The sequence below is a fragment of the Choloepus didactylus genome, chromosome 9 (assembly GCF_015220235.1).
Source record: "Choloepus didactylus isolate mChoDid1 chromosome 9, mChoDid1.pri, whole genome shotgun sequence".
In the NCBI taxonomy this organism is placed as follows: Eukaryota; Metazoa; Chordata; class Mammalia; order Pilosa; family Megalonychidae; genus Choloepus; species Choloepus didactylus.
This window is the reverse complement of record NC_051315.1, coordinates 77,784,898-77,811,824: the sequence shown is the minus strand read 5'-3', so window position 1 is coordinate 77,811,824 and position 26,927 is coordinate 77,784,898. Positions and strand designations below refer to the sequence as shown.

Below are 26,927 nucleotides of genomic sequence, written 5' to 3'. Positions count from 1 at the left end.
AACAAAGAACAGATGAAAAAGTAGAAAGAAAATAGCTAAGGATATTTATATTCAACCATAATGGTAATTTTATTAAAGTTTAATGGTCTAATTACTCCAGTTAAAGGGCAGAGATTATCATTTGTATATTTTTTTAAATGAAAACTACATGTTGCCCATCAGAAATGTACTTTGAAAATAAAGAACAGACAGTTTAAAAGTGACAGTATGGAAGAAAGAACTATGATTGCTATAATATGACTATTATAGATTTAGGGTGCTAACTTCAAGTCCCACAGTAAGCCCCAAAGAAAATAACTGAAAAATACATGCAGAAAGAAGTGAGAAGTGGCTCAAAATGATACACTACAAAAAACCAAATAAATATGAAAGTAGGCATTAATGGAAGAATTGAGATTCACAAAAGTTTAAGACTAATAAAGACCAAATAGAAAAATGGCTAAAGAAAGTATTCCATTATCACTAATTACTTTAAATGTAAATGGATTAAATTCTCCAGACAAAAGACAGAGACTGGAAGACTGGCTAAGAAAATATGCCTGAACTATATCCTGTTTATAAGAGATTCACTGTAAATTCAAAGACACAAGTAAGTCAAAAGTGAAAGGAAGAGAAAAAATGTATACCATGAAGATAATTATCAAAGGAGAGCTGGGGTTGCTATATTAATATCATACAAAATAGACTCTAAGTCAAAAACACCTACTAGGGACAAAGAAGTTCACTATATGCTGACAAAAGGATCAATACAATAAGAACACACAAAGATTATAAATATATATATATACCTAATGTCACAGTCACAAAATAAATAAAGTAAATATTATCAGATTTGAAGGGAGAAAAGATGGTTCTGCATAAAGAGGCAAGTTCAAGATATCTCTTTCAATAATGGACAGAACATCTAGACGGAAGATCAGTAAGGAAACAGAAGACCTGAACAATATTATAAATCACCTAGACCTAACAGACATATATAGAACACTTCCCTCAACAGTATCAGAAAACACATTCTTCTCTAGAGCATATCAGTCATTCTTCAGATTGCCTATATTTTAGATCACAAAAGTAGGTTAAATGCATTGTAGAATATTGAAGTCATGCAATGTATTTTCTCTGACCACAGTGGAAGAAAAATTCACAAATATATGGAAATTAAACAACACACTCTTAAAAATGGGTCAAAAAAGAAATCACAAGGGAAATTAGGAAATATCTTGACAAGAATGAAATAGAAAACATATCAAAGGCAAATGTAGTGCTGAAGGGAAATTTATAGCTCTAAAAGCTTACAGTAAAAGAGAAGAAATACATCATATCAGAGACCTAACCTCATAACCAGATGATCTAGCGAAAAAATGGCAAACTAAATTCAAAATGAGCAGAAGGAAATAATAAAGATTTGAGTGAAGATAAATAAAATAAAGAATAAAAATACAAGAGAGAGAATCAACAAAACCCCAAGTTCTTTCAAAAAAATCAATTAAATCAACAGACCTTTAGCTAGACTAACAAAGAAAAAAAGAAAGGACACAAATCACTAAAATCAGAAATGAAGGGGGGGCATTATCACTGACCCTAAGAAATAAAAAGGATTATAATATGGTACTATAAAAAAGAGAATGCCAAAAACTAGATAAACTACATAAAATGAACAAATTCTTAGAAACAAACAACCTACACTGACTCATGAAGAAATAGAGCTCAACAGAACAATAACAACTAAAGAGACTGAATAGTAATTTACAAACCTAAAAAGAAAATCCCAGAATCAGATGGCTTCAATCATGAATTTTTTCAAACATTCCAAGAAGAATCAACAACAATCTTGCTCAAATTCTTCCAAAAAATTGAAGAGGAGGGAACACTTCCTAACTCATTCAATGAGGCCAACATCACCCTAATGCCAAAGCCACATAAATATAAAACAAGAAAATTATAGACCATTTACCAATTATAGGCCAATATACCTTATGAATATAGATACAACAATCCTTGATAAAATACTAGCAAAATGAATCCAACAGGAAATTAAAGGAATTGTACACTACAATCAAGTGGGATTTATCCCAGGTATGCAAGTAGCATGCAAGATAAGAAAATCAATTAATGTAATACACATTTAAAGAACAAAGGTGGAAAAAAAACACAAGATCATCTCAAATGTCACAGAAAAGGCATTTGAAAAATCCAGCACCCCTTCTTGATAAAAACATTCAGAAAACTAGAAATGGAAGGAAATTTCCTCAACATGATAAAGGGCATATATAAGAAATCCACAGGTAATATCATACTCAATGATGAAAGCCGGAAAGCCTCCCCTATATCAGGAAAAAGATATTCATGCCATTGTCACCACTGAAATTCAACATTGTACTGGTTGTTCTTTCCAGAGCAACTAAGCAAGAAAAAGAAATAAAAGCCATCCAAATTGGAAAGGAAGAATAAAATTTCACTATTTCCAGATGTCAAGCTCCTATATACAAAAGATACTGAAATATCTACAACAAAGCTACTAGAACTATTAAACAAATTTAGCAAAGTTGTGGAGTAAAATAATAACATGCAAAATCAATAATGTGCCTATACACTAGTAATGAACAATCTTAGGAGATAATCCAGAAAAAAATTCCATTTACAATAGCAACTAAAAGAATCAAATATCTAGGAATAAATTTAACAATGATATAAAGGATTTGTACATGGAAAACTACAAAACATCGATAAAAGAAATCAAAGAAGACCTAAATAAATGGAAGAATATTACATGTTCATGGATTAGAAGCCTATTCTTAAACTGTCAGTTCTACCCAAAATGATGCACAGATTTAATGCAATCTAAAATCAAAATTCCAACAGCCTTCTTTGCAGAAATGGAAAAATCAATCATCAAGTTTATATGGAATAGTGTTCTAGTTTGCTAATGCTGCCAGAATGCCAAACACCAGAAATGGATTGGCTTTTATAAAGGGGGGTTATTTGGTTACACAGTTACAGTCTTAAGGCCATAAAGTGTCCAAGATAATGCATCAATAATCAGGTACCTTCACTGGAGGGTGGCCAATGGTGTCCGGAAAACCTCTGTTAGCTGTTAAGGCACGTGGCTGGCATCTGCTCCAGAGTTCTGGTTTCAGAATGGCTTTCTCCCAGGATGTTCCTCTCTAGGCTTCAGCTTCTCTCCAAAATGTCACTCTTAGTTGCTCTTGGGGCGTGTGTCCTCTCTTTGCTTCTCTGGAGCAAAAGTCTGCTTTCAACAGCTGTCTTCAAGCTGTCTCTCATCTGCAGCTCCTCTCTCATCTCCTGTGCATTCCTCAAAGTGTCCCTCTTGGCTGTAGCAAGCTCGCTCCTTCTGTCTGAGCTTATATAGTGCTATAGTAAACTGATCAAGGCCCATGCTGAATGGGCGGGGCCACACCTCCAAGGAAACTATCCAATTAGAGTCAGCACCCACAGTTGAGTGGGTTGCATCTCCATGGAAACACTCAAAGAATTACAATCTAATCAACACTGATACATCTGCCCACACAAGATTACATCAAAGATAATGGCGTTTTGGGGGACATAATACATTCAAACTGGCACAAAGAATAAGGACCATAAATATCCAAAAACATTTGAAAATGAAGAACAAAGTTGGAGGACTCACACTTCCAAATTTTAAAACTTATTACAAAGCTACGGTAATCAAAACAGCATGATACTGGCACAAAGACAGAAATATAGACCAATGGAATCAAATGGATCAAAAACTTAAATATAAGAACCAAAACTAGTATAAACTCCTATAAAAAAACATAGGGAAATATCTTCAGGACTTTAGGTTAGACAGTGTTTTCTTAGACTTTACACCAAAAGTATGGCTAACAAAAGAAAAAGTAGTTAAATGACACCTCATTGAAATTAAAAGCTTTTATGCATCAAAGGACTTCATCAGGAATGTAAAAAAGCCTACAGAATGATGGAGAGTTTTGGAAACCACATATCTGATAATCATTTAATATCCAAAATATACAAAGAAATTCTACAACTCAGCGGCAAAAAGACAAAGAACCCAATTAACAGATGAGCAAAAGACTTGGTAGACCTTTCTGAAAAGATACACAAACGACCAATAAGCACATGAAAAGATGGTCAACATCATTAGCCATTGGGCAAATGCAAATCAAACCATAATGTGTTACCATTTCATACTACTAGAATCACTACTATTTTTAAAAAATGGAAAATAACAAGGGTTGAAGAGGATGTGGAGAAATAGGAACACTCATTCACTGCTGGTGAGAATGTAAAATGGTGAAGGCATGCTGGAAAACATTTTGGCAGTTCATCAGAAAGTATAGATCATATGACCTGGCAATCTCACTTCTAAGTATATACCCAAAAGAACTGAAGGCAGGGATGCATACACCACTGTTCTTCATGACATTACTCATAATCACTCTTGTTCATCCAAGAGTCCATGAACAGAATGTGGCAATACTTACAATGGGATATTATGCAGCTGCAAAAGGGAGTGAAGTTCTAATACCTGTGACAATATGGATGAGCCTTAAAGACATAATGTTGAGTGAAATAAGTCAGACACAAAAGAAAAAATACTGTATCTTCCCACTGATATGAAATCATTAGAATAAGCAAATTCATCTCTACAGAGGATCAAAGAACATTCAAATATTTTTCATTCTCTTTATTTTTCACTTTGTCATTTCCTGCTATGATTATTTGTTTGGAATTGTGGAGACCTATTCACTAAGTAGAATCTTCTACTTAATGAGTCAGTTTTCTACCTGCTTAGTTCTTTTCTAGGCTGACTTTGGCAAATAAGAAACATTAAAAATTGGCAAAAGAAGATTTTAAACAAGGATGAAAAAGAACGATTCCAATTAACAAAATACATCAGATAGTTATGAATGATTGATTAAATTGAGTTCACTGGGGACATATTTTCAGAATCTTAAGTCTTTTAAGGACTAAAATCAGTTTGCTATTTCCTTGAAATCCTTTTCTAAAAATGATCACATTCTAACTCTTAAGCTGCTTTTGCCTTCCTTGTTTGTGGAATACATTTTCTTAGAATATTTCTGATTTTGTCTTTCATAAAAAATTTACTACATCATTGATGCTCTGTTTTGACTCTGTAAAGAATTGAGGGACATAGTAGTTGAGACAAATGGTTAACTAATCCTATGGCATAGCTTCCATGAGAAATTGAAAGCTAAAAAAATTTATTTATCTTCCTCCTAGCACACCAGGTGAACATGTCCTTATTTATGTGAAGTATAGATTTGGATGGATTTGGAAACTAAAATCAGCAAGGTGGTTTGAGGAACAAATATCAGTTGCAAATATTTATGAATCATGTGAACTTTGAGATTTATTTTCATTTGTCAATCTTGTGTTAACTGTGCTTTGTGTTAACACAGGGATTTATGAAATCAGAAACCTTGTCTTGAACTGTGACACAAAATTTGTTTTCCTAGTACTTTATCCTAATATTTTGAATGATTACATAAATAGGAAATAAAACTTTTTTATTCAACTAAATGATAAATCATTAGATCACGAGTGAGTCATAAAAATAGTTTGTTAAATTCAACTTGTTTATTATTAATTAGGTTATAGTTATAATGAAATATAAAAAATGTGAACTCACAAAAGTTGGGGTTCAGTGAATTACTGAAATAAGTAATAAAACATCCTCTTTATTATTCCCTAAGATATCATTAATGAAAGGTATGTTCTTTTTAAAACTAAAAATAAAATAATTTGCTGCAAACTTTATCTAAATATGTATTCTTTCACACTTTTATTGGCATAAAAAGGAATAAAATAAGGTGTTCCTGGTTGTTACTTCCAGAAGATTATCAAAGATAATCATTGATAACAAATACACTTAAAAGTTCCAATGTACTAAAACACACTTTATCAGTTAATTTGGGTGTTTACCAGCTGATTTCATGTAACTTGGTTTGAAACCAGAGACAAACACAGTAGACACCTTCTTTAATATCATATGAACATCAAAATCAAGCATTTCTATGTTCCCATGGTATGGCTATTGTCAATAGGCAAACCAGAGTAAGATGACTGTTTTGTACACTAGGATTATGTATCATTAAAATGTGCATATTTCCCCTATGCTCTTAGAAATTAAAACAAAAATATATTAATTGTACATAACAATATTTTAAAGTTGAATGATTATGACAACTATCCAATTTTTTTACAAAGTTAATTAGGGGCTGATTAGTCACATTGCAAAAATATATCCGGTTTCCTTAAATATTTAACATATAATTAAAATGATAATAAATTTATATACATTAAACTCTGGGGAAGAAAAAAACATTGAATAAAATATAGTAAAACTCAGAAAGGAGATTGCCTTAGTGCCTTATTTTTCATGGAAATTTTGCCCTCCAGTGGTTAACCTGACTGCTTTAAGAAGAAAGGATGATCCAACTCATATCTATCTCTCTATCTAGCTCCCTGGCCCCCTGGTTCCCTGGCTCCCTAGGTCCCTCACTCCCTGGCTCTCTATCTCTATCTCTACTTCTATCTCTGGACATTGAAATAATTATAAACTGCCCTAACCAAGATTTTCCCTGGAAAACAAATTACCATACAACAAAAAAAATACTTTCTTTCAACCTTCCTAATGTTTACTTGAGCAAATTAAAACTTCACATGTTTATCATATCAATTTGAATTTCATTATCTCTCATTTAATGCAGAACTTAGAATTCATACTTGAAGTATGGTAATCCAAAGATAAGTAGCATTTTATCTCTTGAGGACAGTAAATACATTAATTATATGAGATTAAACCAGATAGTATTTCCCAGGTGTCTTTTGCTTCATTTCTCCTTTGCATCTGATAAAAATGAAATTTGTAATTGAGTTGAGGCAATGAGGCAAGGGAAGGAATCAGGAAAGGTGACAATTCTGGCTCCTTTCTACCTTTATTCCCAAACCTCTGTAGAAATGATCTGTTTTTATATGCCAATTAGGCTGTATGAATTACTTTCATATTTTACTTTATTCTAACAAATATCATTTTAATCAAATAAGTTGAACAGAAAACGCTTTAGTCACTATGAATTCTATATTTGTAAATATGTTAGAAACTTAATATAGTTTTTGAGATCTAATTTTATATTAAAATGCAGATGAGTTCATAGTTACAAACATTAGATTAATCTTCAGAGAAAATAAATAAATAAATAAATAAATAAATAAATAAATAAATAAATAAAGTAAGTAACTAAAGCATTCTGTTTAGGAATAATTTTAATGGTAATGAATAAATTCTCCTAACTTATTTGCAGGTGGGGTTGAAATTTCTATAATTATATTATGAATTTTAATAATTGACACATGCATTGTTTTCCTTGCAGATTATCCAAAGAAGTTTACAAAAGAGACATTGCAAAAAGGTGAGCATTCATTTGTGTACCAGTTGGCAGCATTTATGTAAGGCCCCTAGAAATTTAATTCTTAGGTTTCTCTGATATGGGGCTCTTTCACTAAATTACAGAACCTTGGAATAAAACAATTCAATGTTCTCTGTTCTTTTTATTCAGTGGATAAATGAAAAATTAGAAACAATATACGATTATGGGGGTAGGTCCTAAATACCATATTTAATATCATTCTAATGCAGCATAATACTTTATTATTAGATCTTTCACAATCCAGAGTCACTCATGCTATTTTAACATCTCACCGATAGTGAGTTAGTTGTTGCTGGTCTTACTTTAGTTCTCCAATCTCTAATCCCTTAATAATGTCAACATGGTGTGCCTTTAGCAAGGCTCATCTAATGGTCCCTTGAATGGATGTATCTTTGAGTTGTCAGCAGTTTTATATGCAAAACAAAGTGGAGATATTTAATGATAAATAAGTACTTTTGTCAACAAGTTAGTATGTATGTACACATATTTGATTTTGTGATTTCGATTATTTTATTTTTTATTATAAAATATTATCACTTCTTGTTTATATATTTTATCAACACAAGAATAAATGTTCTTAGATCATGGAAGTAACACTTGATAAAGGCCTAGAAACGGATTTGGTCCAATTACCATTTTTGGTACTTGCATTTGAATGAGAAAATCTTTAACAAAGAGATCAAATCTTTAATTCAGGTCATGAAAGATCTAGAAAATTCAAATTGCATTTTATTTACTGACTTTATTTTAATTATGTAGAAAAGGGTTGAAAATTTCTACAACTCAATGATAAGCTTCAAACTTAATTCACTAACCAAAATTTGATTCAAAATTTATAAAATAAATTCAAAGGCAAAGTTTGTACAAACAACATAAACTAAATTTATGTATTAATTCACAATTCTTTTAAAGCTCCCTGTAAACGTTAAATCAATCCTTACTAAATTGTTCCATTCTTCAGTTAAATGAAATTCTCAATATCTGTAACAACAAACAATATGGCATATTTATGAATAGAGTTTTTGATCCACTAAGTGGAAACTGATATTCTTATGAAAGAAAAGAGCAACATTTAAATATTACTAGATAAATATGCTAGAGCATTTTTTTCAAGAATGTAGGATTAAAGAAAATTTTATATGCAAATAATATGCCATTTTATAAAATATATATTTAATGATTCAAATTTCAATCATTCTGAATTAATATATATGTGAAAGTTAGAGAAAAAACATATTGATACAATTCACAAGTAATGTTTAGATGCTAAAAGCAATCCATAATGAAGACCTCTAAACATACCATTTTTTTAATTCATTTTATTGAGATATGTTCACATACCATGCAGTCATACAAAACAAAGCATACATTCAATTGTTCACAGTACCCCCACATAGTTATGCATTCATCACCAAAGTCAATCCCTGACACCTTCATTACCACAGACACAAAAATAACAAGAATAAAAATTAAAGTGAAAAAGAGCAATTAATGTAAAAAAGAACACTGGATGCCTTGTTTGTTTGTTTGTTTGCTTGTTTGTTTCCTTCCCCCATTTTTCTACTCATCCATCCATAAACTAGACAAAGGGGAGTGTGGTCCATATGGCTTTCCCAATCACATTGTCACCCCTCATAAGCTACATTTTTATACAATCGTCTTCAAGATTCAGGGGTTCTGGGTTGTAGTTTGATAGTTTCAGATATTTACTGCTAGCTACTCCAATTCACTAGAACCTAAAAAGGGTTGTCTATATTGTATGTAAGAGTGCCCACCAGCGTGACCTCTCAGCTCCTTTTGGAATCTCTGCTACTGAAGCTTATTTCATTTCCTTTCATTTCCCCATTTTGGTCAAGAAGATGTTCTCCATCCCACGATGCTGGGTCTAGATTCCTCCGTGGGAGTCATATTCCACGTTGCCAGGGAGATTCACTACCCTGGGTGTCTGATCCTATGCAGTGGGGAGGGCAGTGATTTCACCTGCCAAGTTGGCTTAGCTAGAGAGAAAGGGCTGCATCTGAGCAACAAAGAGGCATCTGGGAGGAGGCTCTTAGGCACAGTTATAGGGAGGCCTAGCCTCTCCTTTGCAGCAACAGTCTTCCCAAGGGTAAATCCTGTGGTAGAGAACTCAACCCATCAAACCACCAGTCCCCTATGTCTGTGGTCATGTTAGCAACCATCGAGGTGGGGTAGGCCAATACCCCTGCATTCTCCACAGGCTCCTCAAGGGGGCTTTACATATTTTTTTCCTTGTTTTTTTTTTTTTAAATCAACTGTATGAAAAATAAAAAAATGAAAAAAATAATTTAAAAAAAAAACATACAATAAAAGAACATTTCAAAGAGACCATAACAAGGGAGTAAGAAAAAGACAACTAACCTAAGATAACTACTTTACTTCCAACATGTTCCTACTCTACCCCAAGAAAGTTACCTAATATAGCAACATTTCTGTGAACTTGTTCCTACTATACCCATCAGAAATTAACAGACCATAGTCATTCCTGGGCATTCCCAGAACGTTAAATTTACCCATGATAGCTTATCTGTTCTTCTTGGATTATCGTTCCCCCTTCCTTAATTGCTCTCAATTGATAGTTCCCCTACATTCTAAATTATAAACCATTTGCTTTACATTTTTCAAAGTTCACATTAGTGGTAGCATATAATATTTCTCTTTTTGTACCTGGCTTATTTCGCTCAGCATTATGTCTTCAAGGTTCATCCATGTTGTCATATGTTTCACGAGATCGTTCCTTCTTACGGCCATGTAGTATTCCATTGTGTGTATATACCACATTTTATTTATCCACTCATCTGTTGAAGGACATTTGGGTTGTTTCCATCTCTTGGCAATTGTGAATAATGCTGCTATGAACATTGGCGTGCAGATATCTGTTCGTGTCACTGCTTTCCGATCTTCCGGGTGTATACCGAGAAGTGCAATCGCTGGATCGAACGGTAACTCTATATCTAGTTTTCTAAGGAACTGCCAGACTGACTTCCAGAGTGGCTGAACCATTATACAGTTCCATCAACAATGAATAAGAATTCCAATTTCTCCACATCCCCTCCAGCATTTGTAGTTTCCTGTTTGTTTAATGGCAGCCATTCTAATTGATGTGAGATGGTAGCTCATTGTGGTCTTAATTTGCATCTCTCTAATAGCTAGTGAAGCTGAACATTTTTTCATGTGTTTCTTGGCCATTTGTATTTCTTCTTCAGAGAACTGTCTTTTCATATCTTTTGCCCATTTTATAATTGGGCTGTCTGTACTACTGTCATTGAGTTGTAGGATTTCTTCATATATGCAAGGTATCAGTCTTTTGTCAGATACATGGTTTCCAAAAATTTTTTCCCATTGAGTTGGCTGCCTCTTTACCTTTTTGGCAAATTCCTTTGAGGTACAGAAACTTCTAAGCTTGAGGAGTTCCCATTTATCTATTTTTTCTTTTGTTGCTTGTGCTTTGGGTATAAAGTCTAGGAAGTGTCCGCCTAATACAAGGTCTTGAAGATGTTTTCCTACATTATCTTCTAGGAGTTTTATATTGAGATCTTTGGTCCAGTTTGAGTTAATTTTTGTGTAGGGTGTGAGGTAGGGGTCCTGTTTCATTCTTTTGGATATGGATATCCAACTCTCCCAGCCCCATTTGTTGAAAAGACCATTATGACCCAGTTCAGTGACTTTGGGGGCCTTATCAAAGATCAGTTGGCTATACATCTGGGGGTCTATCTCCGAATTCTCAATTCGATTCCATTGATCTATAGGTCTATCTTTGTGCCAGTACCATGCTGTTTTGACAACTGTGGCTTTAGAATAAGCTTCAAAGTCAGGGAGTACAAGTCCTCCCACTTTGTTTTTCTTTTTTAGAGTGTCTTTAGCAATTGGAGGCATCTTCCCTTTCCAAATAAATTTGATTACTATCTTTTCCAAGTCTGCAAAGTAGGTTGTTGGAATTTTGATTGGGATTGCATTGAATCTGTAGATGAGTTTGGGTAGAACTGACATCTTAATAACTTTTAGTCTTCCTATTCATAAACATGGAATATTTTTCCATCTTTTAAGGTCCACTTCTATTTCTTTTAGTAGAGTTATGTAGTTTTCTTTGTATAGATCTTTTACATCTTTCATTAAGTTTATTCCTAGATACTTGATTTTTTCAGTTCCTATTGAAAATGGTATCTTTTTCTTGAGTGTCTCTTAAGTTTTTTAATTTCTAGCATATAGAAACATTACTGACCTATGCGCATTAATCTTGTATCCCGTTACTTTGCTAAATTTGTTTATTAGCTCTAGTAGCTGCGTCATCGATTTCTCCGGGTTTTCCAGATATAAGATCATATCATCTGCAAACAGTGACAGTTTTACTTCTTCCTTTCCAATTTGGATGCCTTTTATTTCTTTGTCTTGCCAGACTGCCCTGGCTAGCACTTCCAGCACAATGTTGAATAACAGTGGTGACAGCAGGATCCTTGTCTTGTTCCTGATCTTATAGGGAAGGCTTTCAGTCTCTCACCATTGAGTACTATGCTGGCTGTGGGTTTTTCATATATGCTCTTTATCATATTGAGGAATTTTCCCTCAATTCCTACCTTTTGAAGTTTTTTTTATCACAAAGTGATGTTGGATTTTGTCGAATGCTTTTTCAGCATCTATTGAGATGATCATTTGATTTTTCTCTTTTGATTTCTTAATGTGTTGCAATACATTGATTTTCTTATGTTGAACCATCCTTGCATGCCTGGAAGAACCCCACTTGGTCATGGTGTATGATTTTTTTAATATGTCTTTGGATTTGATTTGCAAGTATTTTGTTGAGAATTTTTGCATCTATATTCATTAGGGAGATAGGCCTGTAGTTTTCATTTTTTGTAGCATCTTTGCCAGGTTTTGCTATTAGATTGATGTTAGCTTCATAAAATGAGTTAGGTAGTGTTCCATTTTCTTCAGTGTTTTGAAAGAGTTTAAATAAGATTGGTGTCAGTTCTTTTTAGAAAGTTTGGTAGAATTCCCCTGTGAAGCCATCTGGCCCTGGGCATTTATTTGTGGGAAGCTTTTTGATGACTGATTGTATCTCTTTGCTTGTGATGGGTTGGTTGAGGTCTTCTGTTTCTTCTCTGGTCAGTCCGGGTTGTTCATATGTTTCCAAGAAATTGTCCATTTCCTCTGCATTATCCAGTTTGTTGGCATACAGTTGTCCATAGTATTGTCTTATAATTTTTTTAATTTCTTTGGGAGCCACAGTAATTTCACCTTTCTCATTCATTTTGTTTATATGAGTCTTCTCTCTTTTTGATTTTGTCATACTAGCTAGGGGCTTGTCAATCTTGTTGATCTTCTCAAAGAACCAACTTTTGGTGTTATTTATCCTCTCTATTGTTTTTTTTTGTTCTCTATTGTCCGGCGCCCTCTCGCTCGGTCCCACACGCCCTGTCCCCGGCCGGCGAGGAGAACAGAGGGAAAGAGGGAGAGACACAGACAAACCAACACTTGAGGCACACAGCGGTAGTAAATGCAAGCCTTTTACTGGAGCCAGGAAGAAAACTTTCTCTGTTACATATTCCACGCGAGGCCTTACACCCCGTGGGAGAACAACCTCTATGCGGCCGTCAGGCACGGCTCCCTGTGGGCTGTCTCTCCGAGGCTAGCGCGGGCACTTTCTTATATACGATAGTTACAACCAATGTGCAGGCACTACGTAAGCGTGTACAATAGGCTAGCAGGCAACCGCCGCCCTAAGCGTCATATGCGGAAACGGGATGCAGGCGCCATCTTGGCTCACTCGATGGGCGGGGGTAACTCGAGAGCAGGTCTCGGCGTGTCCAACAGGCCCTAACTCTAGAGCAGGTCGCGGCCTGTCCACTAGGCCCCAACCCGGGAAGCGGCTCTCCACATCTCCCCCTTTTTTATATATTTCACCCAGTGTCTCCATTGATGAGTGTACTCCCGTGGGCTTGAGTGACCCACTACATGTTTTGGTGCTTTGGGGAGTCTGGACTAGGCCCCTGCCATTTCACGGCAGAACCTCTGGCACCGACCAGAATGCTTACCTCATATAGAGACCGGAGAGCCCGTGAGCTGGAAACGACGTGACTCTCCCTACCGGACTTTGCCTTGTAACTGGGTAGTGATAGTTGGGACAGGAGAGTGGCATCCAGCGTCAAAGGCGTCACTAGGCGTCTCTGTGCAATGGCCAGAGCCCCGTGCGGCCGTCACCGGGCTCCCGCCTACGAGACTCGCCTGAGACAAAATTTGAGACTGCTGGAACTATCAGCTAAATCCGGGATATGGCTATGGACTCTGCCGCGAACCCTGCCCCAGAGTGCCCCACCCCGAAGGGGATCGATCAGTCGAGAGCCTGCTGTTCAATATGAGGGAGGAGTAAAGGGAATCAACGATAGTTCAGCGAGTCGGGGGCTCAGCAGTGACAAGGCGTTTTGTCGATTGTCGATGGCTTAGCTGCTGCGGGCTAGGTGAAGGAGTCACAGGCGGAGGGAGGTTCAAAGTCCAACAGTTCAGAGAAGCCGGAGCGCGGCGTCGGTGCGATGCTTTTGCGACCGAGAAAAGCCTCGTGGCCGTCGAGCCGACCGATGGCGACGGGGTCGCGGAGGATTGGCTGGTCCTCCGGAGCAGTGGTCATCAGAGGTGGCGAGTTGCTGGTAAAAGATAGCACCGGTCTGCTTCCTCACAAGTTGGACGATTCTGCGAATGATGTATGGTCCTAAAGCAAGAGCTAGAATAATTATTATTAGGGGGCCAAGAAAGGGAAGGATATATGGGAGGACGAGAGCGAAGAAACTGGACCAATAACTGGCAGCCTCACGATCTCTTTTACGTTTTTCCAGTCCTTCCCGGACCTTCTTTAGACTGTTCTCTGCAAGACCTGTGGTATTGGCATACACACAACACTCTTCCCCTAGGGCGGCACAGAGGCCTCCCTCTTTGAGGAGCAGAAGATCGAGGCCTCGGCGGTTTTGGAGCACCACCTCAGAGAGGGAATTAATAGAATTTTTAAGATGGGAAATAGCGTCTTGTAGGTGACGGATGTCTTCGTCGACAGCAGCCCGGAGATGAGTTAGGGCGAGACTGTGACTGGCTAATGCAGCAATCCCGGTACCAGCGCCTGCAAGACCTAGGAGGGTGGCAACCGTGAGGGCGGTGATGGGTTCTCGCTTTTGCAGCTTGGCAGGAACTGCAGTTGTTTCCAGGCGGAGGAAGAAGTCTTCCTCACTGTGGTATAGGACCCTAGGGATAAGGACAATCAGGAGGCAAGTTTCATTATATTCATTGATGACATTCGTGCTGAGACAGGGGGTAAGTCCTGTAGAGGAGCAGAGCCATTGGGAGGAGTTGTGGGGAATAAGAAACTTGGCAGAGCTACTGGGAGACGAATAGCTGGCACAGGCTGTGAGATTGGGAGAGTTACTTGAACGAGGGCGGATGCACTTTCCTGTAAAGGAGACTGAATGAAAGGTTAGGGGGATAACTGAGGTATTCCAATTGCATTCCGAGGGGTTGTCTTCTGCACTTTCTGAAAAGGAGAAGTTGGAGGCGATGGGCTCATACAGTGAGGAAGTGGTGGAGAGGCAGAGCCAACAGGAGGAAGTAAAATTGGGGTAGGAGACATTTAGCGAGGTGAAGGTTGCTTGGATAAGGCTGAAGAGGGGAGAGGAGTAATGAGAGGGGGGCAGAAAAGGTTTGGGTGGTGGTTTTGGCGTCGCGTTGCTTGCGGCTGAGGCGTGGCTGGCTCGAGCTGAGGTACGGGTGGTTGGAGCTGAGGTGCGGGTGGTTGGCTGTGAATTTTGGTTAATGACCTTATTGGGACCAATGGCAGAGGGGTTTTTTAGTACAGCCTCCTTTTTTACAAGAATAAGGGAACCTGGGTCGACTCCTTTCCAATAAATCCTAAAGCCCCAGGTTCGACCGAGTAACCAGGAGGGATCATTAGGAAGTTGCACACTGAGATTTAAATGTGAGCAGGTACCTGTAGGTGCAATGTGGTGATGGCCTCCATAGATACCCCAGGTAATGGGTTCTTCAGGTGGTTTGCAGTTCAAGGGGGCCCATTTTAGAGTTAGGTAATGATCAGTGACGGAGGGCTTCCAATGAGTGGATAATGTTTCACATCCCCAGTATGCACAGTAATATTGGTTGGGAGAATTACAGTAAGATCTTCCAGAGTGTGAGGATGGGCACATGTAATATTGGGCTTGATTCCAACCAGTGGGGCGTACGGAAGGAGTGGGAAACAGATCAGTTGCGTTGACAAGAAAGGAAGGTCGTCCTGCCGTAACTTGGGTTTGTACAACTGTGGAATCCTCCCACCGCGCCAAGGTCCATTTCCAAGGTTGGTGGGGATTAGGATCAAAGATAGCGATACTTGGCTCACTAAGCATACTTTGCAGGAGAAAATGTAAGGTGGCAACTTTAAATGGCAGTAGGTACAACAAGGCCATACTAGAGGCTATAGGTTCTTCCCTGTTAAGGGAGACAAGCTAGCCAAGTGAAAAGCCCTACAATGCTCAAATATGTTATAGCAAGCAGGGATCTTTCTAACAGATTCCAATCTTTTGGGGCAACTGTTGCTAATCCGGCTGCAAACAGCGAAGCCAGAAGACCAATCAAGAAAAGCCAAAAGTAATTTAAGTGGTACTCCATACGATTAGTGATAGAATAAACCTGTAAGCAGGACTGCTTTCCACTTCCGGTTGTGTGCGGACTGGATGTCTCCGGATGGGTTATAGCACGAGTTATTGATGCGCTGGAAGAGAAAAGAAAAACATTTTTCTCAGGGAGAGACTTCTACCCTGGAAAGGTTATTATTAAGGGGAGCTTAATTTTGGATACTTGTGAAATTACAAGATGGCCAGCGTAAAATCTGGGGCATGGCTAAGGCCTTTAATTATAGCTTTAAAACCTAAGTAATGGTGGAGCAACACAGGGTTGTTTTCAAACAGAAAGCTCACCATGTGCTTTATATCAAAATCATATTTGAACCAGAGCCCTGATTCGAATTGTTATGTCTCCTAAAGATTTTAAATGCTTCTAAATCAAATTAATATTATTTCAGAGCAAATTTTTCCTTTTCCACCTTATAGAGTTTCTTTTAATCCACAATCTTAAATTTTTATGCCGCTGCAAAATAAAATTATCAGCAAACAAAGATCTGTAAATTAAAAGAGTTCACCATTTTAGTACAGAGTGCATGCAGCTATATGATAAGATTCCTTTAAACTCTAAAGACAATCCATCAGGGAAAAACTTTCCAGTGCATGTTATGGAAATGATTTACACTGTGATAGTAAAATGAGGTTTTTGTTTTGTTTTATGTTATGTTTTAAAGACAATTCTAAATCATCTCTCTGGAAAGCAAGACCTCAAACTCTTTATCAGGACATTTCCTTCTCTTATGCAAATAGACAGTCCGAAGGCAGTGAGTTATCTCAATCGATTGTTCACAGTCAGCCACAGACCGATCTCCCTGCTCCACTCCCTCCCCCCTTCTCACCACCGCACCCGACCAGTCTTACATGGAGTCAAAAGTATGAGCAGACAAATACTGTTTTATTTACTAGTATAGGAAATTTTCTTAATAGTACAATTCAACAGCAAACTGAAAGACGTGGCTCCTTTGTCCAGATCAAATTTTTGTTTATATAATTTATATACTCAGCACCTCTTCTATATGGTTGTCATCATGAACTATGTTTCCCTGAGAATAAAATTATGTAGTCTTTCCTCAAAGCAGCACCACAACATGAATGCATCCATTCCAGTCAACAGCATCGAAATGCCCACCGTAAGAAAGGAGAGTTTCCCAAGCAACACACGGAACACAACTCCAAGAACGTGGCTGCCCCCAGCAGTGTGCTCTCAATGTCAAGGAAACATTGCCCAGGTGGGAGCTCCCATCTGCATCCAGTCCACCCTTTCTCGCCGGCTCTCTCTTCCTCTAAGTGCTTGGACCGCTGCACACACTCTCGCCTCCCCTTCCCGCAGCCCATCCTGGTCTGAACATCTTTCACAATCTAAACCAAACATCACCTGCCACCGGCTGACGGTCACCAGCACTTACTTTCCCAAGTTATTTTTTCTCTATTCATTAAGAATATGGCTATGCCTTGATCTCTCGAAATCCCATAACCATCCAGATATATTTTTGCTAACCTTTACTCTAGGCACTGTACTAGATGTTATGCAGCACCAAGCTGTCATCTCTATCCCAAGCTGTTTTCCCAGCTGCTAAAATATCTTGCTCTCCTCTACCTCATCCCCAATAAGCCTATAAATTTAGAGTATTTAACCTTTTCATGGATTCACTCTCTGTTGTTCAGTAATACTACCATATTTTAAATAAATTGTAAGAGATTTTTGCCTTTTGTTAGAGTTGGTATCTTTATATTTATATATGATACAGAAATTGAACTATTTCTACCACGCAGAATTTAGCATTTAACAGGACTTTAAAGTGATTGAACTGCCATTCTAACTGAGATCTATATTAGGTAGTGAATAATGGTGTTAACCCAAGTTATTTGAGTGTAAAGTTAAAATTCTCCGGCAATCCCAATTGAGCTGTAACTTCAGTGGAACAGGGCATTCCTGGCATACAAAAAAAAAGGGTTCTTAAGATGGCGGCGCGGTAGGTGTGGCCAAGATACAAAATGGCGGACCATCTCCGCCCTATGAAAGGGTGGGGTCTAAAACACAAGATGACGGACTAGCTCCACAAGGTGGCGGACTAGCTCCGCCCTGCGAAAGGACGGGGTAAAGCGCATGCGGCTTCTGACTCAGCTTAAGGTTGACGTCATCGCCGGAGCATTTCCTTTCCTTGAGAGAAGAAGGAGGAAGTTCGCCATCTTGGCATGGCGCAGCGCCATCCCGCCTCCCGGGTGGCTCGCGGCCAACCCCCAGTTCAAGGATCGCGCGAACGGTCTCCCATATAGGGACTAAAGGTGGATTCAGACAAACGTTAGTCCGGCGCGCCCAATCTATATCGTGACCAAACTTCAGCCAAGAAGGCAGACCGAGGCTGCCGGAGGAGGGAAACCAGGGGGCAAAAATTTCAACATCATTAAGAAACTTCTGTAGGGAGCTTTTCCTAACTGAAATACCCCTCTGCTTCAGGAGGGCTTTTAAAGGAGCTAACAAGGGTAAACTTTCAGACTGCCCCATGCTTGCAGTCGGCACTGTACTTTCAACCACTCGGAGAGCTCTTCCGAGTCCCCGGGACCGCCTGAGAATCCACGGGCCCTGACTCTCACGTAAAAGGAGCACTCACCTTCTCGCGCTGGCCGGGCGCAGGAAGTCCGCTGTCCACCACCAGCTCAGCTGGTCAGAGCTTGGTCGAGTGTTCGAATCCCCGTACGGGCCACCACTTGTCCGGCGCCCTCTCGCTCGGTCCCACACGCCCTGTCCCCGGCCGGCGAGGAGAACAGAGGGAAAGAGGGAGAGACACAGACAAACCAACACTTGAGGCACACAGCGGTAGTAAATGCAAGCCTTTTACTGGAGCCAGGAAGAAAACTTTCTCTGTTACATATTCCACGCGAGGCCTTACACCCCGTGGGAGAACAACCTCTATGCGGCCGTCAGGCACGGCTCCCTGTGGGCTGTCTCTCCGAGGCTAGCGCGGGCACTTTCTTATATACGATAGTTACAACCAATGTGCAGGCACTACGTAAGCGTGTACAATAGGCTAGCAGGCAACCGCCGCCCTAAGCGTCATATGCGGAAACGGGATGCAGGCGCCATCTTGGCTCACTCGATGGGCGGGGGTAACTCGAGAGCAGGTCTCGGCGTGTCCAACAGGCCCTAACTCTAGAGCAGGTCGCGGCCTGTCCACTAGGCCCCAACCCGGGAAGCGGCTCTCCACACTCTATGTCATTTATTTCCGCTTTAATCCTTGTTATTTCTTTTCTTCTACTTGGTTTAGGATTGGTTTGCTGTTCATTTTCTAGCTTCTTCAGTTGATCCATTAGTTCTTTGATTTGGGCTCTTTTTGTTCCTTTTTAATATATGCATTTAGTGCTATAAATTTCCCCCCCAGTACCACTTTTGCTGCATCCCATAGGTTTTGGTATGTTGTGTTTTCATTTTCATTTGTCTCTTTATATTTAGCACTTTCTCTTGCTATTTCTTCTTTAACCCACTGATTGTTTAGGAGCATGTTGTTTAACCTCCAGGTATTTGTGAATTTTCTAAGTCTCTGATGGATATTGACTTCTAATTTATCCCATTGTGGTTAGAGAATGTGCTTTGAATAATTTCAATTTTTTTAAATTTATTGAGGCTTGTTTTATGTCCCAGTATATGATCTATTCTGGGGAAAGTTCTGTGAGCACTAGAGAAGAATGTGTATCCTGGTGATTTGGGATGTAATGTTCTATATATGTCTGTTAAATCCAATTCATTTATCATATTTAGGTTTTAAATTTCTTTATTGTTCTTCTGTCTGTTTGATCTATCTATAGGAGAGAGTGATGTGTTGAAGTCTCCCACAGTTATTGTGGAAATATCAATTGCTTCCTTTAGTTTTGCCAGTGTTTGTCTCATGTATTTTGTGGCACCTTGATTCGGTGCATAAACATTTATGATTGTTATTTCTTTTTGTTGATTTGCCCCTTTTATTAGTATGAAGCAGCCTTCTTTGTCTCTCATAACATCCTTGCATTTAATGTCTATTTTATCTGAAATTAATATTGCTACTCCTGCTTTCTTTTGGCTGTAGCTTGCATGAAATATTTTTTCCATCCTTTCACTTTCAATTTCTTTGTGTGCCTGTGTCTAAGATGAGTCTCTTGCATGCAACATACTGATGGTTCATTTTTTTTTATCCATTCTGCCAATCTATATCTTTTAATTGGGGAGTTTAATCCATTTACATTCAATGTTATTACTGTGAAGGCCTTTCTTGAATCAGCCATCCTATCCTTTGGTTCATGTTTGTCAGATATATTTTTGCCCCCTCTCTCTTAATGTCCTTTAATGTACTCAATACTGAATCTCTTTAGTACTGAACCTTTCTCCGTATCTCTCTCTCCTTTCTTTGTTTCTCTGTCTGTAGGGCTCCATTTATTATCTCAAGTAGGGCAGGTCTCTTGTTAGCAAATTCTCTCAGCATTTGTTTGTCTGTAAAAAATTTAAGCTCTCCCTCAAATTTGAAGGAGAGCTTTGCTGAATAAAGAATTCTTGGTTGGCAATTTTCCTCTCTCAGAATTTTAAATACATCATGCCACTGCCTTCTCGCCTCCATGGTGGCTGCTGAGTAGTCATTACTTAGTCTTATGCTGTTTTCTTTGTATGTTGTGAATTGCTTTTCTCTTGCTGCTTTCAGAACTTGCTCCTTCTCTACCATATTTGACAGTGTGATCAGAATATGCTTCAGAGTGGGTTTATTTGGATTTATTCTATTTGGAGTTTGCTGGGCATTTATGATTTGTGTATTTATGGTGTTTAGAAGATTTGGGAAGTTTTCCCCAGCAATTTCTTTGAATACTCTTCCTAGACCTTTACCCTTTTCTTCCCCTTCTGGAACACCAATGAGTCTTATATTTGGACATTATATAATATCCATCATATCCCTGAGGTCCATTTCAATTTTTTCAATTTTTTCCCCTCTTTCTTTTGTTCTTTCATTTTCCATTCTGTCATCCTCCAGGTCACTGTGGTGTCCAGAATCTTTTTAATTTGGTCTACAGTTTCTTTTATTTCCATAAGATCACCTATTTTTTTATTTACTCTTGCAATTTCTTCTTTATGCTCTTCTACGGTCTTTTTCATGTCCTTTATATCCTGTGCCATGCTCTTCTTCATGTCCTTTATATCCTGTGCCATGCTCTTGCTGTTCATCTTCAGTTCTTTGATTAATTTCTCCAAGTACTGTGTCTCCTCTGAGTTTTTGATTTGGGTGCTTGGGCTTGGGTTATCCATATCATCTGATTTTTTCACATGCTTTAAATTTGTCTGTCACTTTTGGCCTCTTGGCATTTGCTTAACTTGATTGGGTTCTTTTAGGATTTGTAGACTAATTAAAACCCTTATCTCTAATTTGTCAGATCTAGAGCTTTGTGGAGTACACGTTCTCTAACTAACCAGCAGGTGGCATCTACGAGCCACCTATTCCCCTGAAGCCAGTTCTCCCCCACTTTGTCTTTGTGTTGAGTGTGGGTGTGAGTCTTGTGGGGTCCAACTGGTGCACCAAGCTTGCGTGTATAGTTGATGTTGCCCGCCCTGTATATGGGGCATGTGTCTGAGCGGTTAGGGAGGGAGGGCGGCTTTAATAATCCAATCTCCCAGGTGTTCCTGGAGATTTAAAGCTGTTTTAATAGTCTAATCCTTCAGTTCAGTTTTGCCATAGTTTGTCTCTGCCTCTGACCCACAAGTCCTTGGTATTGGCATATGGTCCCTGGTACTTGCGAGTGGGTTCCTCTTCCAAGCCGTGCACTCCTAGGTCCTCTGTTGAGGGATGACTGTGCTATGTCACAGGTAAGCACCGTGCCCCCAGGGCAGTTCTGGGCTGCTGGGCCATGTAGGGGCATTCCCAGTCTGCTGAAAGGATGGCTGAATAGGGTGTGTTAATTTCCCCCTTTTCACACAGCTCTGCCTTCCCCACTCTGGGACAGTTAGCTGAGGGTGCGGGAAAGGCTCATGTCCACTCCTGATTTTGTGGTGTGTTCGTTTGTTGTTGGAAACACTTCCTGTCACACTGGATTGTCTGAGGCAGCTCTGGGCTGTGGAACTGGCACTGGGCAGGAGCATTCCCTGCCCACCAGGAAGATGGCTGTAAGGGTACACCCCCCTTTTCTTGGGAAGTTGTAGTGTTTAGCGAATTTTCTCAGCCGCTGGACTTATTGCCTTGTGTCTGAGTTCTCTTAGTTCTGCTTTTGTCTGGGCCCAAATTACAAGTCTTTGAGGCTTTCTGTAATGGGCTTCTTAAAGTAATTGCTTTAGAAAAAGATAAAAAAAAAAAAAAAAAAGGAGGGGCCCTCCTTGCAGATCTAATGGGCTATTGAAATGCTAAGAGACAAGGAGATTAGGGCCATTAAGGAATAATCAAGGGAGCAGAGAAACCAGCTCTTCAGACATAGAAACTCGCCTTCTGGATTTGCATATGATCCTGACTCTGCCGGAGCCCTGCCCTTCCCCCTTCTATGTTCACCAGAACTCCAAAAAGTCTCCACTTTTATTTTTGGGTTTTCCTTGCTGTTTTTGCTAGCCCTATCTCCTCTCTGCTGGGCTGACTGCTCCCGGATTCTCCAGAGTCTGGTCTATCTATGTTTGGAGTTTGGATCAGTAGAATGAGTTTTCAATGAGATCCACAACTGCAGTTCTCCCTCCTTGTTCCCAGCACTGATGGCCCCTCCTCCTGAGCCTGGCAGGGAGAGGTACAGGTCTCCTGGCCGCGAAAACTTAACAGGTTTTGCTGATCTCAGCTGTTCCACGCATTCATGAGTGTTGTAAGCCCAAAGTCAAATTGCTCTGCGGTGTCTGGTCCACGCAGTTCCTGGCTTTCTACCTACTGCCCTGGAGGAGTAGCTAAAACCTACACCTCACCACTCTGTGCTGCCCCACCTCCTAAACATATCATTTTGAAGTTAATTTTGTGATATACTCCCTAGCATCAAAAAAGTTACAAAGACAGTGTAGATTCATTGTGATACCTGTAAAACAAAGTTTGGTCTAAGACAAGCCCCAAGTATGCAGTTGCAAACTAGAGTTAATAGTAAAAATCTTAAAGCATATGGAAGTGGATATATAGCCAAAAGTCTGCCTTCTATGTTATTCAATTTTATCTGAGCACAAATTTAGAGCAAGAATTGTGTATGCAGACTCAATAAGAAGGTTTCTTTATTTATATGAGGAATATGGGCCATTAATTTCTTAGTTTATAACACTGTAAATATTTTGTACTGTAGGCTTAAGAATTATTTTACATGTGTGCAGTTTTTTTACTTTGTCCTTAAATAAATTTTTGTCCTAGAATAGAGCCTCATATAGTAATTTCCAGTTGTACAATTTCTTAATCATGATTATCAGCATAATTTATGTTATAGTTTTCTGCTCTTTATACTCACCATTTTTTACCCACCCTCTTTTGTTATAAAATTCTCCTACCCACTTTTAAGATTATTTAAAGTTTTATAAGAACTACATATTAAGACTAAAAACAAAATGATCATAATTTAATGTTATTTTTCTTAACCTTAAAAAAGGTATTATGAAAATTCAAAAGAATTGTTTTTTTTTTTCCTTGTATATTACACTTAACTACAAATTGTTACTGTGAAAACATGGTAACAAGCACTTTGAAAACACAAGAGGCAAGAAACAAAATAACTCTCACACTGGAATTTTGAGAAGTTATAGAAAACAGATTTTTAAAAACTACTTAAAATGGGAAGTTTTTATACTAGGAGATCTGCAGATCTTTGGCTGTTGCAGAAACCCATTAACATCATTCATACTTATTCTTTTTATAGTAATATACTCGTATTGCTTCCCTGATACAGAAGAACAATTTGCTTTGAAATGTAAAAGGATACAAGAGTAAAGTTTTGCCACTGTAGTAATATACTTACAGAAAAAGAAAAAAAAAGTGGGGAAATTAGAGCTTTCACCCCCACAAATTCAAGCTCAAAATGTCGGGATCATAATGATTGTGAAAATTAGCTCAGTTCCCTTCTTCACAGAGTATACATGTGAATGGAGCTCCTTGCAGTGCCACAACTCTGGGGGCAGCTGTGTTTAGCTTGGTTTGGAGCACCATCAAAGAATGGGTATTAAACCTGTTCAAATCCTCTCTAATATCTGAACATGTATTTCCTTTCTGCCTGTGTACTTTTGGGGTCATTCCAATGCCTGAAACAAAATAAACAAAACAAACAAACAAAAAAACATAGCATATAGCAGTGGAGGAAGTCGTATCATATACAGATATTAATTCCACCATAAGAATTCAGGAACCTCTAAGAATAGCCATGGAAGCTTCCATGTCCCCTCAAAACTTAGTCTTCAAATTTTATCTTTATTAAAACCATTAGTGAAGCAAAACACTATACTGCTTTCCCTAATGAGACACCCACAACTCAAAAACATGAAATATTAATGTACCTTGCCTAATATTGAAGTGACATAGGCCTAATAAAGCAAGAAGAAAATAATTAAATCAAAATTTTGCCATACATTTTTTTAACTTCCAAAGCACTGGTGGTACATGGCAGAAAAACCCAGTATCTTTTATTTTCTCCATTCATGAAGAAACTGATAGTTAATGTTCTATTAATTAACTATGAGATACTTAGAGCTTGAAATTTTGATCACAAAATATGTATAACAATAGTAGTATCTTCCTAATTGTAAATATGACCGTAAAAATAGGAGATAATTTCAATATTCTATAGCTTTAATAAAGTTAAATTTTAACCTTTTCTCTTTAATTTCTCATTTGTACTCCTTAAATATCTTCAAATTAACCAGGTATTTATAAAGGTAATTTAAATTACTAAACATTTTTAAAAAATAATATTGCTTTCTGACACTTTAATTTCTAGAAAAGCCAGAATTCTGTTTTTTGGAAGAAGATGCTGGACCTTGTCGAGGTTACATTACCAGATATTTCTACTACAATCAGTCAAAACAGTGTGAACGTTTCAAGTACGGTGGGTGCCTAGGCAATTTAAATAACTTTGATTCATTGGAAGAATGCAAGAACACGTGTGAGGATACATGTAAGTTTGTCTTTCACCTCATTTTACTTCATTTGTAAGCAGCCTTTGAAAAATAAGTCATTTGTCCATCAACCAATGAGTGGGCAAACAAAACGTGGTATATACATACAGTGGAAGATTATTCAGTAGTAAAATGGAATGAAGTTCTGATACATGCAACAAGATCAATGAACCTTGAAGACATTATGTTGAGTGAAATAAGGGAGACACAGAAGGATAGATATTGTATGATCTCATTGATGTGAAATAATTAGAATAAGCACACTCAGAGTCAGAGTCTAGAATGTAGTTTAACGGGACAAGATGAGGATAAGGGAATAGGGATTTTAGGTTTAAAATGTACAGAGTTTCTATTTGGAGCAATGGAAATGTTTTTGGTAACAAATGGGGGTGATAGTGGCACAGCACTGTGAACATAATTAATAGCACTGATATCAGATATATATATATCTGAATGTGAGTATTTAAAGAGGAAATGTTAGGTTGTATACATGGTAACAGAATAAAAATTTTAAAAAATCCAGGGGAGTACAGTATACAAACAGTGAGTCCTAAATTAAACCACAGAATTTAATTAATAGTGCAATTGTAAAAATGTGCTTTCATCAATTGCAAAAAATGTACCATATGGATGCAAAGTGTGAATACTAGGGTGATATATGGGAATCTCATATTTTATGCATGATTATTCTGTAAACCCACAACTTCTCTAATAAAAATAAATAAATAAATAGATAATAAGACACCTTACATGAAGTTCAGGTTTACCCACACTTTGTTCAAGTCATGCAAATGAAGATATATCTGCATTCACTAGGTCTGAAAGAAATTAGTCACTGTTAAAAACCAAGAAAATTATAGACAATTAAGAAATTTAACTATAGTGGAACCTGTTTCCATAGATCTGACTGTATGTAGATATTAGGTTATATTATTTAATTTTCCTTTCTGAGAATAATACAGTATAATGTTGTCACAGGGGTGATACTGTTTATAACAGTTTGAGAGCCTATAACTATTTGGAACCTACTCTCTAAATCAATCTGTTTTATCTGTACATAAAATTCACTAAGGGAATGATTAAACATTGTTATGATTTTTGATCAAGAATAACCAGGTTATTCATGGAATCATTTCCTTGTGGTATTTATTTATTATTTAATTTTGGTATTCAGTACTCACCAATTTAACATCACAATCTGGATAGAATTGTTAGGAGTCTACTTATCTTAATACAATTGTGCTTTGCTTCACATGTACAAATATGAGATTATGACAATGTTCTCCTACTTTAATTGACTGTTTTTTTTTTCAGTGAATGAATTCCAGGTGGATGATTATAAAACCCAGCTTGTTGATATGAATAATAACTCCCTGACTCCCCAACCTACCAAAAGTTCCAGTTTTTGGGGTAAGAATCTTATTTTTTTATTGCTGTCAGAAAAATAGTATCATGGCAGCAGTAAAACAGAAATTTATGTTACATGTATGCTATATTATATGTAGTTGTTTTGTTATTTAATAATGGGTGTGGCAAAATACTGAGGTTCAAAGTGTTTGAGATATCCAATCCCATTAAAATGATAATTTTCATAATTTATTTTAAGGTACACTTTGCAGGAGGGTTTTGATTACAAATCACATGAAAAACTTTTATATGAAATTTAACTCTCTGCTAACTTTATCTTATAATTCTATCCTGTCAACTGATTTATCAGATTTAAATAAATATACCCAGGATATG

General features: G+C 37.8%; 1 protein-coding gene across 6 annotated transcripts in view; it reads left to right on the top strand.

Moving 5' to 3' along the window:
• The window catches only part of TFPI (tissue factor pathway inhibitor), a 102,637-nt gene that overhangs the window by 61,465 nt on the left and 14,245 nt on the right, over positions 1–26,927 (top strand). For 5 of the 6 annotated variants that reach the window (XM_037849523.1, XM_037849517.1, XM_037849518.1 and 2 more), the window contains 4 exons: positions 7,398–7,436; positions 17,203–17,352; positions 25,007–25,183; positions 26,499–26,594. In XM_037849523.1, coding sequence (XP_037705451.1) covers positions 7,398–7,436; positions 17,203–17,352; positions 25,007–25,183; positions 26,499–26,594 — 462 coding nt within the window. The remainder of the gene's footprint in view (positions 1–7,397; positions 7,437–17,202; positions 17,353–25,006; positions 25,184–26,498; positions 26,595–26,927) is intronic. The other variant, XM_037849521.1, reaches the window with a different exon arrangement.